The sequence below is a fragment of the Lithobates pipiens genome, unplaced genomic scaffold, assembly GCF_037356315.1.
Source record: "Lithobates pipiens isolate NorthernLeopardFrog02 unplaced genomic scaffold, aLitPip1_a1.2 Scaffold_8, whole genome shotgun sequence".
In the NCBI taxonomy this organism is placed as follows: domain Eukaryota; kingdom Metazoa; phylum Chordata; class Amphibia; order Anura; family Ranidae; genus Lithobates; species Lithobates pipiens.
In genome coordinates, this window is record NW_027507903.1 from 192,633,612 (window position 1) to 192,650,668 (window position 17,057).

The 17,057-nt window shown below is 40.6% G+C and overlaps 1 protein-coding gene across 1 annotated transcript in view; it reads right to left on the reverse strand.

The window, feature by feature from the left end:
* Nucleotides 1-321: 321 nt before the first annotated feature.
* Nucleotides 322-17,057, reverse strand: part of IL17REL (interleukin 17 receptor E like) — a 174,934-nt gene continuing 158,198 nt past the window's right edge. Inside the window, exons 17-18 of the mRNA XM_077473408.1 lie at nucleotides 10,957-11,022; nucleotides 322-1,278 (exon numbers count right to left, since the gene is read on the reverse strand). Of these exons, the coding sequence (XP_077329534.1) occupies nucleotides 1,211-1,278; nucleotides 10,957-11,022 (134 nt within the window). The 3' untranslated portion in view covers nucleotides 322-1,210. The remainder of the gene's footprint in view (nucleotides 1,279-10,956; nucleotides 11,023-17,057) is intronic.

Sequence of the window (17,057 nt, forward strand, 5' to 3'; positions counted from 1 at the left end):
ATTCCGACCTCCTGAGGGCCTCCACACTGGGTGGAGGTTTTTGATATACACCGTTGAACAACAAGGATTGAGGAACCCTGCCGGGACTATCACTGTTGAAAAGTGGTTGCATCCTGTCTGGAGTGATCCCTCTCCTGCTCAAGCTAAAACCGCATGGCATTCGGCCCACATAAGCTCGATTGGCCCACTACCGCTGGTAAGTGGGTCCACCACATCTGGTAAGAGTATCCATCTATATATTCCTATGACAGAGGATTTCTTCACAACTTACAACTTCACTAACAGTTTATTTTATCTACACCATTTATATTTCTTGTTTGAAGACTCACCATTTTATTTTTGATGGACACTCTTTATTTCCTTTTGTTCATAACAGTGAACTCAGGATCTCATGTTTATTCTTCACATTTGTTATATGTCAGGTATACTGTATATTTCTCTCTGAGCGCTACACTATATCCCCTTCACTAATGTTAAATGAGCTGTTGTGTTTCAACAAATCTGAAAACACACTGCAAAATGCATAGACGTGAACCTAGCCTTAGGGTGTCTCCACTCCACTGGAGGAGTAACAAAAACACCTTTGAACAGCAGTATTATCAATCTGGGAGAAGGTAGAGTTAGATGTACTTAGCGGATTTAGGTGGACTTGACTAACAAGCCAAAGTCAAACGCCAGCTAACACATTAAAAGCAGTTACAGCAACACATTTTTTACCTTTTGAACTAAAGGTTTAATTATACAAACCTGACCATTATAAACACCCCTGTCAATGTTAAATGGTTTGTTCCAACCTTCTAACTGCTACTTATCTAGACAGCTTGGTTTTCTAAAGTTGAAAACAACAGACTGGTTGGATCACAAGGTGAAAATAATGGGGGGGGGGGAGTCTTAAAAAGGAAACTAATGCAACCACCACATCTAAGAATTGGTAAGTTGCAATTTAATAAAATGTTGTTTTGGATTTTAATAGAGCTTTAATGCAAACTATACTCGTAGGTCATTACCAACACACTGAGTTTACCCCTTCATATTTGTTCTTTATGTCTGGGTAAACCCGTTTCAGTGAATTTAAGCTTTTTGCTAAATGTACCATATCACATTGTATTTTACACTATGTATACAAATGCTTTATACTAATAGAATTGTGCTGCCCCTTTAAGATGACAATTCTCTAAAGTCTGTAAACTTGCTTGCAGAATGATATCTCTTAGTATGCCACGTATCTGTCACCTTCTGCTTTAGTTGACAAAAGAGTAATTTGTTCCAGTGAAGAAGCTAGTGAAGGAAGATAATAAAGGACAAATAGCAGTAAATGTAAATAACATCAATACATTTTTTCAGGATATATTTTGTTAAACTCATTTAAATAAAAAAAAATATATATATATACTAAATAATATGTGACTGGTTCAGGGCTGTTCCTATTTTGAGGTAAAAATGAGATCAAACCTTAACAGAAATGTATCCAAGGCTTCTCAGCTTGCTTTTTTTTTTTCTATCCTCCAGAAATGCACCCCACAAGCTACACACTTGAAGCACTTGAGAAAATAAACAAAGATTTTATCCTTTACATACTATTTAGCCCACTTCAGTAATTGCTAGATAAAATGCCAACAAATTTTACTTAAATTAGAAATAAAGGCAGAACTTTATTTTTCATTTTGGATAGGCTAAATGAGGGTTGTAACCCCTGTCAGTTTATTTTTTGCCATCTGTGTCCCATTGGGGAGATTTCCCTTTGCTATCTATCCCATAGCCAAAACAGGCAGTGAGAAGAAATCCCTGCAAGTTAAGGGAATCCCTTGGGGACCCCCCAGGTCACTAGACCTAGTGTCCCCATTGGAAGATTTCCCCCTCTATTACTCTTTTGGGGACAACGCAACATTTGTGATTTTCTTTTACTTTCACTTTCAATTATAATGGTAAATAGGACAAATAGTTCTAATCCATCTCCGCTGTATCCAAAACTCAAAAAAAAAAAAGTTTTGTACTTTAAAGCAAAATAAAAGAATAATTCCATCATACCCATGATGCAAATTAATAGTGAAGGGTGTTAAAGTGGTTGTAAACCCTCCCCCACAACTTTGTCCCATGTAAATCAGCATAAAAAACCCTAATGAACCCTGCTTGTAGATATCGCCTTACTTGCTTAGTATTGTTGTAATCCTTGTTGTTCTGTAGAATGAAGTCACTGAGCATGCCCAGATCTCCCCTGATTTAAGGCACACTCTCTATGTCTTATCCATCTGTTATCAGGACTTCCAATGGCACAACACTGAACTCTGCTAATCACTCAGAGCTTCCTCCTACACACCATGTGACCATGTGACCTCAAATACAGTCTAAACTTGGCCATTACTGCAGTCTTATCAGCTAAAGCTGATAAGTCTAACAAAGGGAAACATTAGACATCGGCACAAGTGAATACTATGAAATAAACAAGTAAGCTATGAACAGGGAAGCAGGGTTTCCATAGAAACGTTGGATTGAGAAGGAGGCTTGGTTAACAGTACAGGAAGTGCTCAATGTAAGGGCGGAAATAAATTCCACTGTGGACTCAGAAAGCAATACTTAAGATGGTGCTGTCTAACCCCTGGAAACAAGTTTTTTAAAGTTTCTTTAAGCAGTAAGTAATATGTGATTTGGGCTGGATTACAGCGGCTATAGTCTGATAATTACTTATTATATTGGACTAAATGAAAAGAAGCATCAGAGTGGGAGAGTTTGCTTCCTCTTTAAGAGGAGCAAAATGGAAATTTACGCTGAGTAATGTTGTTTTCTGGTCAAAAACAGTAGTTTGCCTAATTCTGCTTTATCTATAAGTAAAGAGGGTCATTCATGTGACTTAGCAGTAAAGCTCCCCATTCCAGGGACGTCATAGAGCCAGGCACCCCAAACCCACAGGAGCTTAATAAACGCCTGTGCTGAAAGGCCATTAAGCAACAGGAGTGCATCAAATTTATTGTTGTAAAAGTTGTATGTTTGATCTTCTGATCAAGATACTGTATAATTTTTTATACATTTCCTGAGCATTTAGATGTTTCTGCTTCCATATCAATGTCCATACCAAAAGGATGAATAGGGAAGGGAAGGGAAGAATAGGCACTATGGGGGTTTATGCAATACTTCACTATGTAGCCCCATTTGTTTTTCTCCTCTTGCTGGGTGCTATTTATAGTTGCTGGCTGAGGCTGGTGTTAGTTTAAAGCCACATCCAGGCTGTACCCAGATTAGATCATATGATATTACCTTTACTGATGTGCTGAAGACCTGAAGTGGTCACAATTTTCTGAATGATACTGGTGCACAGATTTTGTCTGATATAGGCATATTTTTATTATACCACAGAGTTTTCACTAGCTGATGCTGGACTATATATCAGGTTATATTGCTGTTCACAATGCAATCACGTAGGAGCTTATTGTTAATTACTTTATATGATTGATGCACTTTTTTCATTTAATTTAAAGCAGAGCTCCACCCAAAAAGGGAAGCTCTGCTTATCTGTTCCCTCTCTCCTTTTGATAAGTAACCGTCCCCACTTCTGGGAGACCTGGGTGCGGCAAGATGTGACGAGATCCCCAGAAGTTCGGCCCTCCTCCTCCTTCCCCAACCACCAGTCCATTCACAGAGTGCAGTGGGCTTCGCGCATGCGCAGTAGGGAACTGGCTGTGAATCTGAAGGCTTCATTGCCGGTTTCCTTACAGGAAATGGTTGTGACAGCAGCCAAGACCTGATGCAAACAATCGCTGGATTCCAGGACAGGTAAGTGTCCTAATATTAAAGTCATCAGTTACAGTATTTTTTCATGGGGGGGCTGGACCTCCTTTTTAACTACTTCCCACCTGGCCTATAGCAGAATTATGGCCGGAAAGTGGTTCAGATATCCTCACTGGGCGTCATATGATGTCCAGCAGGATAACAAGCCTGCGCACGCCCGTAGGGCCACACTGTTGTCAGTCTGACACACCCTATCTCCGATCTAGGTAAAGAGCCTCTGACAGAGGTTCTTTACCACGTGATCAGCTGAGTCCGATCACAGCTGATCATAGTGTAAACTGGAAAAGCCATGTATCAGCTTTTCTTCTACTCGTACTGACAGACGCGAGTAGAGGAGAGCCGATTGGCTGCTCTCCTGACAGAGGGGTCTGCACTGATTGATTAGTGCAGCCCTCTTGGATGCCCCCGGGACCACCAGGAATGCCCATCCATGGCCAGCAAGGATGCCCACCCATGGCCACCAGGGATGCCCACCCATGACCACCAGATAAGCCCACTAGAGTCCACCAGTGATGGCAATCATCGCCCATTAGGTATGGCACTCTGTGCCCATCAGTGATGCCTGCCAGCGCCTCTGATCAGGGCTGCCTAACAGTACCATCTATCAGTGCCGCCCATCAGTGCCCATCAGTGCTGCCTATATGTGCTCTTCAGTTCTACCCATGAGTGCCCATCAGTGCCACCTATCAGTGTCCATCAGAGCTGCCTATGAGTGCCCATCAGTGCAGCCTATGAGTGCCCAGTGCCACCTAGCAGTGCTGTATGTATGTGCCACCTATCAGTGCCCATCAGTACTGCCTCATCAGTGTCCATCAGTGAAGGAGAAAACGTATTTACAAAGTTTTGTAACAGAAATAAAGTAACAGTTTTTTTTCACAATTGTAGTTCTTTTTTTATTTGTAATGCAAAAATAAAAAACCCAGGAGGTGATCAAATACCACAAAAAGAAAGCTCTATTTGTGGGGGAAAAAATGATAAAAATTTTGTTTGGGTACAGTGTTGGATGACCACACAATTGTCATTCAAAATGTGAGTGCTCTGAAAGCTGAAAATTGGTCTGGGCAGGAAGGTGTATAAGTGCCAAGCATTGAAGTGGTTAAAGATAGCACAATACTACTTTTTCAATGGTGTCCTGTATTCAGATATAGGTATAGGTGCAGTTTTCAAGGCCGTTTTTTTTTTATGTTTGTATTTTGTACTTAGCACAGAGGTTTACACGTTTATATGTCTTTAGTTACCCCGAATAAAGACCATTTTGCATATGTCGTTCAGGAAAAAGAGACAGAGTCCTGTTTCAATTTTTCTAAAACATTTACGAAACTTCTTTGCAGCAACACACGGAAGCCCAAAGTTAGATTTCATAAGTCCAAAGATATGCTAAGCAAATCCAAAGACACAATAATAATAACACAACAAGCAATGGACAATAGACACGTGCATTTCGTTTCATTCCGAATCGAAATTCGGACGAATTTTCATTATTCGGACATTCGGATGCATCCAAATTACCGAATTACAGTGCTAACGAATTCAAACGAAATTCGAATCAAATTCGAAAAATGACATTTTGCGACCCGACTTTGGGGCCATGTATCTCGGGGCCACTTATAGCTAGGAACCCCAAATTTGGTACGCAAACACAGTAGAACTAGCACTACAACATATCATTCTCTCCTGCAGAAAAGTGCTTGACATTTTGCGACCCGACTTTGGGGCCCCGTAACTCGGGGTCACTTGGTGCTAGAAAACTTGGTGCTAGTTCTACTGTGTTTGCATACCAAATTTGGGGTTCCTAGCTATAAGTGGCCCCAAATTGGGGTCTCAAAATGTCATTCTCTTCTGCAGAAAAGTAATATAAATGAAATAAGATGTGTGTGTTTTTTTTTCACTGGTACACTGCAAGTATGAGAAGTTGATGTGACAGATGTATATAAGTAAGTAACTAACCATCTTCCAAAATTTCTAATTCAAATAGAAAAGATTAGAAAAAAATATAATTTAATAGAATAAAATAGAAAGAATATACAACCATCTTCTGAAATTCAAATTTCAAATAGAATAAATTTGAATTTCGAATAGTATGAATTCGAAAATTTTAATTAATTAATTTTAATTTTGGATAGAAAAGATTATATTAAAATAGAAAATAGACTAGAAAAATTATAGAACAGAACAGAATAGAATATATTATATTTTATTCTGTTCTATTGTCTTTTCTATTAAAATCGAAATCATTATATACTAAATTCGAATTTCGGAAGATGGTGGTTTTATAATATATATATATATATATTTCTTACCGACATTCGAATTTTGTATAGAATGAATTCGAATTTGAATAGAAAAGATTAGAATGGAAATAGAGAATAGACTAGAAAAACAATAGAACAGAATAGAATATAAATACTATCTAATTTTTTATTTCTTTTGCAGATTACTATTTGTTTCCATAAGATCTCCTGCAGACTATTAGCATCTATTTAATTTTTTTGCAGATCTCCTGCAGACTATTAGTATCTATTTTGTTTTCTAACCAGATCTCCTGCAGACTATTAGCATCTATTTTTTTAGCAGATCTCCTGTAGACCATTAACAGCCATTTCACTTCTTTTTTTTTGCAGATCTCCTGCAGACTGTTAGACTCAATTTCATATTTTTTGGAGATTACTATTTATTTCCATCAGATTTCCTGCAGTATAATAACATATATTTCATTGTTTGCAGATCTCCTGCAGACTATTAGCATCTATATCTAAAGGAAATGGCTGTTCTAATGCAAAAAAATAAAAATAAAAATGAAATAGATGCTAATAGTCTGCAGGAGAGCTGCAAAAAATGAAATAGATGTTAATATACCGCAGGAGAAATTATGGAAATAAATAGTAATCTGCAAAAAAAAAGAAAAATTTAATTAATTCTAACAGTCTGCAGGAGATCTTCAAAAAAAGACGTGAAATGTCTGTTAATAGTCTGCATGAGATCTGCTAAAAAAAGAAATAGATGCTAATGGTCTGGAGGAGAGCTGCAAAAAAATGAAATAGATGCTAATAGTCTGCAGGAGATCTGCAAAAAAATGAAATAGATGCTAATAGTCTGCAGGATATCTGGTGAAAAAACGAAATAGATACTAATAGTCCGCAGGAGATCTGCAAAAAATGAAATAGATGCTAATAGTCTGCAGGAGATCTTATTAAAACAAATGGTAATCTGCAAAAAAAATTAAAATAAAATAGATAGTATCTATATTCTATTCTGTTCTATTGTTCTAGTCTATTCTCTATTTCTATTCTAATCTTTTCTATTCAAATTCGAATTCATTCTATACGAAATTCAAACGTCGGAAATAGATATATCTCTGCCCATTTCAGAAGATCTTACACGGCCATGGCTCGCCTTGCTGACATTCAGCGGCGACACAATCTGCCGGTCAGACGTCTTATTTGCGATTGCCCGACGCGATGGAACTCAACCTTCTATATGCTTGATAGGCTGCTCCAGCAGAAACGTGCAGGTAACGTCCACCTGTATGAACTCTGCTGGAGCTGGGTTTTTTTTCACCGCGCCAGTGGCTGCTCATGCGTGACGCATGCAGACTTCTGCGGCCATTTGAGGAGATCACCAAACTGGTCAGTCGCAGCCATGGCGCCATCAGTGACATCGTACCTTATGCCTTCTTTATGGAGCGTGCATTGCGTCGTGTCATTGATCAAGCTGTGGAGGAGCAGGAGCGGGAAGATGAGGAAGTTGCAATGCTGGATGAATTCCCAGGGGGGGCTACTCCTATCTGAGACAAGTCAACAACAGGAGTCTGAAGAGGAGTCAGAGGAGGATGGTGCTGGGGCGGATGAGGAGGAGCAAGAAGAGCATGCTTTAAACCTTTCTGGGATCCCTGTTGTGCGTGGATGGGGAGAGGAGAATGAAGAGGACGACATTATCCTGGATGATGAGCAGGAGCCAGGCCACCACACCGCTTCCACTTTAGTGCAAATGGGGTCCTTCATGCTCCAGTGTTTTAATAGGGACCCCCGTATAAAAAGCATAAGGGTCAAGGACCAGTACTGGGTGGCAACGTACTTAGACCCCCGGTACAAACACAAAATGGTGGAAATGTTACTGCCGTCACAGAGGGCTGTCAGAATGCAGCACTTCCAGGCCTTGCTTCGAGAAATGCTGCATTCTGCTTTTGCGTGCGCTGGCAGAGGAGCAATTCCCACTCCCATTGAAGGAGTTGCGGGGTACCAATCCAACAGCGCCTGCAAGAAGAGGCCGGTTTGAAGATGTGTTGGTGACTTCGGATATGAGGTCATTCTTTCAGCCGACCCATCGACAGGTGTCATCCGGATCCAGCATCAGGGAACGCCTAGACCGTCAGGTGTCCGACTACATCGGGTTAACGGCCGATGTGGACGCTCTGAGGAGTGATGAACCCCTGGACTACTGGGTGGGCAGGCTTGACCTCTGGCCAGAGCTTGCCCAATTTGCAATCGAACTGTTGGCTTGCCCCTCATCCAGTGTCCTGTCCGAAAGGACGTTCAGCGCAGCAGGGGGGATCGTGACCGATAAGCGTACTCGCCTAGCTCACGACAGTGTTAACTACCTCACATTTCTAAAAATGAATGAGGCATGGATCTCGGAGGAATTCAACACATGTGACCAGTAGACCATGTATATGTCTATAAACTATTTTTTTAATCAAGCACAGAGACCTTCTTTCTTCATTTGGCTCACTTCCTTGTCCAAAAAAAGCACACCGTACTATATGCCCGTACCCTCCTCTTTGAAGAGGTTGAGCGGTGTCATATTTCTACTGGGGCTGCTTATTATGAGGGGCTCCCACCTTCCCTGTGCTGTGCTGACATGCTCCTGGGGCTGTACCTCTGCTGTGCATATTATGAGGGGCTCCCACCATCCCTGTGCTGTGCTGACTTCCTCCTGGGGCTGTACCTCTACTGTGCATATTTTGAGGTGCTCCCACCATCCCTGTGCTATGCTCATTATGAGGGGCTCCCACCATCCCTGTGCTGTGCTGACTTACTCCTGGGGCTGCTTATTATGAGTGGCTCCCACCATCCCTGTGCTATGCTGACATCCTCCTGGGGCTGCTTATTATGAGGGGCTCCCACCATCCCTGTGCTATGCTGACATCCTCCTGGGGCTGCTTATTATGAGGGGCTCCCACCATCCCTGTGCTATGCTCATTATGAGAGGCTTCCACAATCCCTGTGCTATGCTGACTTCCTCCTGGGGCTGTTTACGGTGCAGGTGTCAGTGCTGTATATCACGGAGCTGATGTCAGTGCTCTCTGTCACGGTGCTGCTGTCAGTGCTGTATATCACGGTGCTGGTGTGAGTGCTTTATGTCACGCTGCTGATGTCAGTGCTCTCTATCACGGTGCTGTTGTCAGATGACTCTATCATGGTGCAGGTGTCATTGCTATATGTCACGCTGCTGATGTCAGTGCTCTCTATCACGGTGCTGCTGTCAGATGACTCTATCACGGTGCAGGTGTCATTGCTGTATGTCACGCTGCTGGTGATCATCTCCTGCACCCTCTTCTTTGCCTACCCTGGTCCCTGACCTTCCCTCTCCTCCATTGCCTTCATGCGCTCCACAGTCCTGAATTGTCACAACAATTTCCCATATAAAAAAAGAATGCTTGTAGTTGTCGATCCCAGATTCCCCTCATACATGGATTATGTCATTGGCCATGTGGTGGGACTATGTTTGCACAGCTATTAATTATTTTGTGGCTGCAAATTTGACCTGTAGGTTTGCGAAGTTTGCCTCCCATTGAAGTCAATGGGGCCCGCCGCGAATGTTCCGGTTCGCGAACTATCGCCCGCGTTCGCGGTCCGCGTTTGCGAAACATCCCGTCGGAAGTTCGTCCATCACTACTGGCAATACACTAGACAGTTTTATATTATTTGTAAACAATTTCATCCAACTCCAACTGTGATCAAATGGATCTTCTATCCTACCACCAACAATTTTGTGTTTTTAATCATTACATTACAGAGAATACAGGTGATAAGTTTACCTTAAACCATTTGCCCATTTTTTTATAGTCAAAAGCTGATTAAAAAGACAAGCAAGGGACTTTAATTGGGCAAGGGTCTAGCAGGGGGCAGAGCTTAGAGATCTTGAGTCTCAAATTGGGGATTGAGTCTCAATAGTAAACGGAAACCACTCTGAGGGGCTTCTCTGGACAAGGGTGCTCTAGGGCCAAACCTTTTCGTTTTGTCAAGCCAGAGTTTCAGGACAGGGCCACTTTCAGTGAATATTGGCCCTTAACATCACTTTGCCGAAGTGCAAAATGTAAAACTGTCTTGTGATTCCTTAAAGGAAATTTACACTTTTGCAGTCATATTTTTGAGGGAGTGGACACCTAGTTTAAGCAGGTATCCCTTCCCACTTCTGCTTCAAACACCTAGGCATTGCAAGTGGAAGTTCTCCCCAAGCCCGTGACATGTCACAGGTCATGCAGGTCCTGGGAGGCTGCGAGTCCATTCACAAAATGCAGTGCGACTCGTGCATGCAAAATGGGAAGCTGGCTCTGAGGCTGCAAGGAACCACAGATGGATTCCCTTAAAGGGGTTGTAAAGGTAATTTTTTTATTTTCTACATAGGTTCCTTTAAGCTAGTGCATTGTTGGTTCACTTATCTTTTCCTTCGATTTCCCTTCTAAATGTTTTTTTTCTTTGTTTTCTTTGTCTAAATTTCTCACTTCCTGTTTCACCCCAGTAAGCTGTTCAGTAAGCTGTTCTGGCTGACTAACCACCGGCTCGGATGATGGTGAGAAGTTTACTGAGGAGAAACAGGAAGTGAGATATTCAGACAAAGAAAAAAAACATCAGGTTTACCAAAACCATGTAGTGCAAGGGCCTGCCTGATTGCATACACATTGAAACTCCTAAGGTTTGACCTCATATTATATGGTTTTGGTAAATCTGAAGGAAAAACTCAGCAGAAAAACTGATAGTGTGTATGGGGCTTAAGTAAACATTTTAGCGCTGGAGACCCGAAGATGGGTGAAAAATCCGCCCAGGCGAGGACGGCACTGGATCCTTGTCCAGCAGCTACAGTATTTGTAGTTGCTAACTTTTATTTATATTTTTTGAAGATCCTCTTTAAGGTTATACTGAAGTGTATATTTAAATATAACCTTATGCTCACCTATTTCTGACGTTTCTTTGATCTGAGACTTCAGTAAACGTTTTTGTTCTCTCTTTTGATGGCAAACTAGAAAGGAAATGTTAAACAGTAAGAGCAAGGAAAAAAAAAAAGCGAAAAGAGATACTAAATGTACAAATATAATACATACATGTACAAAAAAACAAGAGAAAATACTGCGCTAAAAATAGTATAAAAATGAAAAAAACTAATCCAAATACCTAAAAGCAGCGATTAATATGATGTGATACACACCCATAAACCATATAAATCAGAAAATTATAACCGCGCTCTCCCATATAACAAATTCTAGTGAGAAAAATTAACCCCTAAAGGTTATAAGAAAAAAAATAGAAAGTGAAAAAATAATAATAACCATAACGTGTAGACAAAAAACTGTGTATGAACATTTACAATCTAGTGAAAAAATATATACAGTATAAATTAATAAATAAATGAAATAAGAAATAAGTTGAAATAATTATAAATTCATGCAATCCATAAAGTGCATTAAATATACAAAACAGTCACAGGCACCATAGATAATACACAAAGTGCTCAAAGAAAATGTTTTTCATAGAAGTGTAGTCATAAACGTGAGTCCAATGAGCAAAAATATATCTCCAAAGGAAATCCAGTACAGGTGCAGTAACAAGCTTCCTTCACCAACACCGTGCTGATAAATAGTAAGAATGCGTGCTTACCAAATCCCAAATCAAATAGGCATATATTATCAGGGATCTCAAAGGGTCATCACACTGAAATCTTTTATTCAATCGTAGAAAACATACTCACAACATACTCACAAGCATAAAAGGTCAAATCAGCGTTAAAATGCCGGCCGACATTAAAGCTTTGTTAAATCCGAGTCCTACTGGTTTACAACATATATTTTGTAACATTATCTTCCTGTAATGTAACTCATGTAATATAAAGCACATGTTTGCATGACTAAACCAGAACAACACTGGACAGAGAATGATTGTGTACTCTGTGAAACCACTAAAGACATTCTTCACTGTTAGATCAAATAGATAAGACGGAGGAATGAATTGATGTTTGTTTTCTACGCATCTGTACAATTGTGTGTACCCTGTCTGAGTTGGAAAAAGTTTACAAAATCACTTTAAACACAGCAACCCACGAGTATAAGAGGCTCATACACAGGGGTTACCTTCCTCCATATCCCTAGAGGATGTATAAGCATTGCATGTTTGCAGGACAATTTTTTTTACCAGTGCCTCCAACAGGTGACATTGTAGAGGCAATAAGTTGCAGTCCAATTAATGTCTTACACTGCCCCCCAGAGACTGCCTTCTTTGTGTTATACTGCATTTTCAGAAAGAGTACCTCCTTAAAAAGCCTGCCATTTAGCTCAAGTGCCCACATCATTGGTGGTCCAGTGAGTAGCAATACAGTTTTCTCTACAGCAGTCATTATCATATTTACAGAGCTGTGCATTCAATCTCTCTCTTATTTCTTCACCAATGGCTTCACTTTGGCACTTCTCCTGGCGAGGTCATAGAAATCACATCATAAACAACATGCTAAGCTAGAGGATTCCTTAGAGGAAGCCATAACATGTAGCGTGGGGGTCAGCAACCTGTAGATCGCAGACAGGGGACTGGTAGTTCGGGGTCTGGGCTTGTTGACCCGCCATCCCAGAGCATCAAACAGAGTGCAATTCAGAGGGACTACAGTACTTGTAAAGTTGGAGCTGTGGTAAGTAGCAAGAGCCACATAAGCCAATGGAAAGAAGAGAGCTTCACGTCAGTGTGAAGCAATACACTGGGAATAATAGTATAGAGCTGCTTTATAGATACATAAATTCCATTACTATGCCAGAAAAATCTACACCAATGGTACACTGGGAGACAGAGTTAGAATACTCTTTTACCACCAAAATATGGAACGAAATGATGGACACCTTCTGAAAAAGCAAATCGCTTTTAGGGAATCCCCAATTAAATTGTGCTCAAGATGGTACATGGTACATGACCCCTACCAAAATACATTCCTTCTACCCTGAAACATCCCCCGACTGTTTTAGGAGCTGCTCAGAACTCACAACTCAAACCAATCTGGCAAGCCGCTATAGCCAGAATAGAAGAATCTTCCAAACAAAAAATTTCCCTTACCCCACAAACATGCATTCTATTTGCCAATATGCCAAACATACCAGTACCTTGCATCACACTGCTGCATTCATTGATCAGTTCAATCCAATGGATTATAGCATTTAATTGGAGAACAAACAAACTATCGTGGACACAGGTCCTGTCCTGGATGAAAATGCTTAGACTTTCCGAAAGGATACACCATACGCTTCATGATAACATGCATATCTTCAACAAAAAATTGAACTATTGGATCTTACCATAATTCCTCTCTGATACAAAAATTCCTTGATTTATCTTTTAAGAGATAGCATTGTTGTTACCTCTGAAAACTCAAATGATAACTATAATCCCTATCTCTTATTCATTATTCAGAATGATGTACTTCTCTCTCTCTATATATCTTTATCTATATCTATATCTGTAAATCCTCTACCAACGATTTTATATGATCAATTTTTACTTTTTGACTGTATTATCCACGTTTTATCCGCATACCACACTGTATTGTCATATGAAACTTCCTTTACTGCATTGAAAATGTATGTTCAAATTTTAAAATAAACTTTTGTAAACAAGTAAAGTGCTGCTTGCACACTAAGGAGCTGTTCCCTTTTGTGGGAACAGTTTGGCCCCTTCCTGTTGCAACATGACTGCACACCAGTGCATAAAGAAAGGTCCATAAAGACATGGATGAGCGAGTTTGGGGTGGAGAAACCTCACTGGCCTGCACAGAGTCCTGACCTCAACCTGATAGTACACCTTTGGGATGAATTAGAGCAGAGACTGCGAGCCAGGCCTTCCCATCCACATCAGTGCCTGGCCTTACTAATGCGCTTCTGGAAGAATGGGCAAACATTGCCACAGACACACTCCTAAACCTTGTGGACAGCCTTCTCAGAAGAGTTAAAGCTGTTATAGCTGCAAAGGGTGGGCCAACTCAATATTGAACCCTACAGATTAAGACTGGGATGCCATTAAAGTTCATGTGTGTAAAGGCAGGTGTCCCAATAGTTTTGACAATATAATGTTTATGTTTAGGGTATTATTTGTATATGCTTATAAGTCAAAAGTTTAGTTTTTTGTAAGTGTGGATATATATTTATTTCTGTGGTTGCTTAACTGGACACTTTTTGTTAACTTTTTATATATATTTTTTAAAACCTGTGCAACCTAGCGTTTTGTTTTTTTTCCCGTTTCAGGTGGATGCAGAATGTTGGGAAATTATAAAAAGACAAACTATATTCTGTACACTATTGTATTTGATTTTCTAAATATATGATTTATTGTGCCACGTATGATGGGAGGTATACATACTAAACCAAGCAGGTGCAAGGTGTCCTATTTTCTATAGATCCTCCACTTTTGTGGGAAAATAATAGCAAATAAAAAAAATGTATATAGCATATACAATTGCTGCCCAAGCCATACTAGTAATTGAATGTCATTCATATTACCTTTCCTCTTCAATCTTGTAATTTACTGCAAAATTGAATGCAACATGGCAACCTGAAGGCCTTCTGTACACAGTTGGTGTACAAAACTTCCCCAGAAATGTCATTTGCTGTGTGTGTGTGATTGGTTTGCTGATTTTCCCAGAAATCTGCACTAAGATACAAGTCAGATATTAGGCATTCTCTGCAGCAAAAATGTGATACGCCTAAAGGGTTAATAATTTCTAAAGGGATGTAGACACTGCACCTTCTCGTTAGTGCATCAGCTGATTAATAATGAAAAGATTACTCCCATTCAGATTCCATGATTCCTTCAGGGCAGGGCTGTGCAACAAACTTTGTTAACCTGTTCAGATCTGCACTGTAGTCAAATGATGGCTACAGTGCAGATCTGCTTTTCCAGGAGGCCGTCTATTGACGTCCTCCCCTTTCAAAGCTGGCCACGCCCCGCTGAAGGGGGCGCACGGTGCGTGCTGTCATCACCCGAGTCAATGAGACTCGGGTGATCACAGATCCGAATAAGAGGCCGATCCTAGCCCCTTACCACGTGATCAGCTGTCAGCCAAAGACAGCTGGTCACGTGATGTAAACACCAATGCCACCTATTAGTGCCACCAGTCCTGCCTTATCAGTGCAGCCTATCAGTGCTCATCAGTGTAGCCTCATCAGCGTACATCAATGAAGGAGAAAAATGACCTAACAAAATATAAAACGGCTTTGTATTTTTTTTTTTAAATCTGTATTTTTTTTAAAAATATTAACAAAAAATGAAAACCTAGAGGGGATCAAATACCACCAAAAGAAAGCTCTATTTGTTGGAAAAAAAATGATAAAAGTTTCATTTGGATACAGTGTTGTATGACCGCGCAATTGTTGTTCAAAGAGTGACAGTGCTAAAAGCTGAAAATAGGTCTGGGCGGGGGGCGGTTTAGGTGCCCAGTAAACAAGTGGTTAAAATCTACGCAATTTAATCTGATCACCCAGAGTGTATTTCTTTTCTTTTTTCCTCTACAAAAGTGGAGTTACTGTTTAAACCTTTACCTGGCCTTTGTCCATTGTCTCAAGTCCTAAGCCCACGTACACAGGGTCAGAGATTTTGCCAACCAAATCTGGGATTGTGTCCGAAACTGTTGCATACACACGGTCGGGCCAAGTTGTCTGATTTAGCGGTTGCCAAGAACGCGGTGATGTAATTTCGTTACGATGGGTCTACATTCAGGCTAGTAGCCAATAGCTTTGATGTAGGAATTTGATCTGAGCATGCGTGGCACTTGGTCCGATCAAAATTCGCTACACATGATCGGATTAGGTCCGACCGGCCCAGTTGGTCGGGAAATATTTCCAACATGTTGGAAAATTGGGTCCGACGGAGATTCGGACGGAATCAGTCCGATGCATACCACACACAGTCGGATTATCTGACGACACAGTCCGATAAGACGCATTTCGACGGATTCTCCGACCGTGTGTACACGGCATAAGACTTCCTGCTCCTGAAGATATCTAAATATGTAAAAAGCTATTTAAATATAAGTGGCGCACCTCCCTAATCTGTGACTTTCATTTCTGTGATTCAGGAAACAAAAGGGGTGAAGGTTTGATCTTGAATGCTCTCCTGGCCAGCCAGGTCAGGAGTCAGGAGAAATCTAACACAGTAACCGCAATAAGAAATTGCACAAGAATACAATTAAACATGGCTATGAGTAATAAAGGTAACGCATTGCTAGTTGTGCTGTCCAACAATGAGCAAGATTTTCCAACCATTTGTATTTCTTGCAACGATTGGGTTCCTTTATGCCAGGGATATGCAATTAGCAGACCTCCAGCTGTTGCAGAACTACAAGTCCCATGAGGCATAGCAAGACTCTGATAGCCACAAGCATGACACCCAGAAGCAGAGGCATGATGGGACTTGTAGTTTTGCAACAGCTGGAGGTCCGCGAATTGCATATCCCTGCTTTATGCAAAATACCTTTCCATAGTCAGCATGTTTTTTGTGTTACATAAGGATTCAATGACTACTGGTGCTGCAGGTTTAGTTTTGACAGTTTGATTGTTTTATCGTGAGAAAGAGAAGAACTTTTACAGCATTCATTAAAGAGGAAGGTGGAGTATGGGAGTCCCCTATCTGTGCTTGTGTTTAGGGAAGAATGGGGGTTCCCAGACTCTTGGTAAAAATGGAAAGCCCCTTTACAAGAGAACAGACAATCGTGTTGTGTGATGCAAAACTGTAAAATTGGAATTGTAATCTATAATTACCTATACCGTTCTAGTACCTGAATTCTCTTTACACAATTACAATACAGCTCCAATGATGTTTAATTGTTGTGAAAATTTCCATTTGCAGTTTACATATTTATGGTGTGCAAGTACTTAGGAACTAGGACAAAGTTCAGGCTATTAACATTGCTGGTGTTGTGTAGATTGGTATCTGTAATAATAAAGCAGGTGCTTCTGTTGCTGAAGGGAAACAAGCAATACATTGTGTGTTTTGTGACATAGGGAATTTCCCTGTGCTGGTTCATGCAAAATT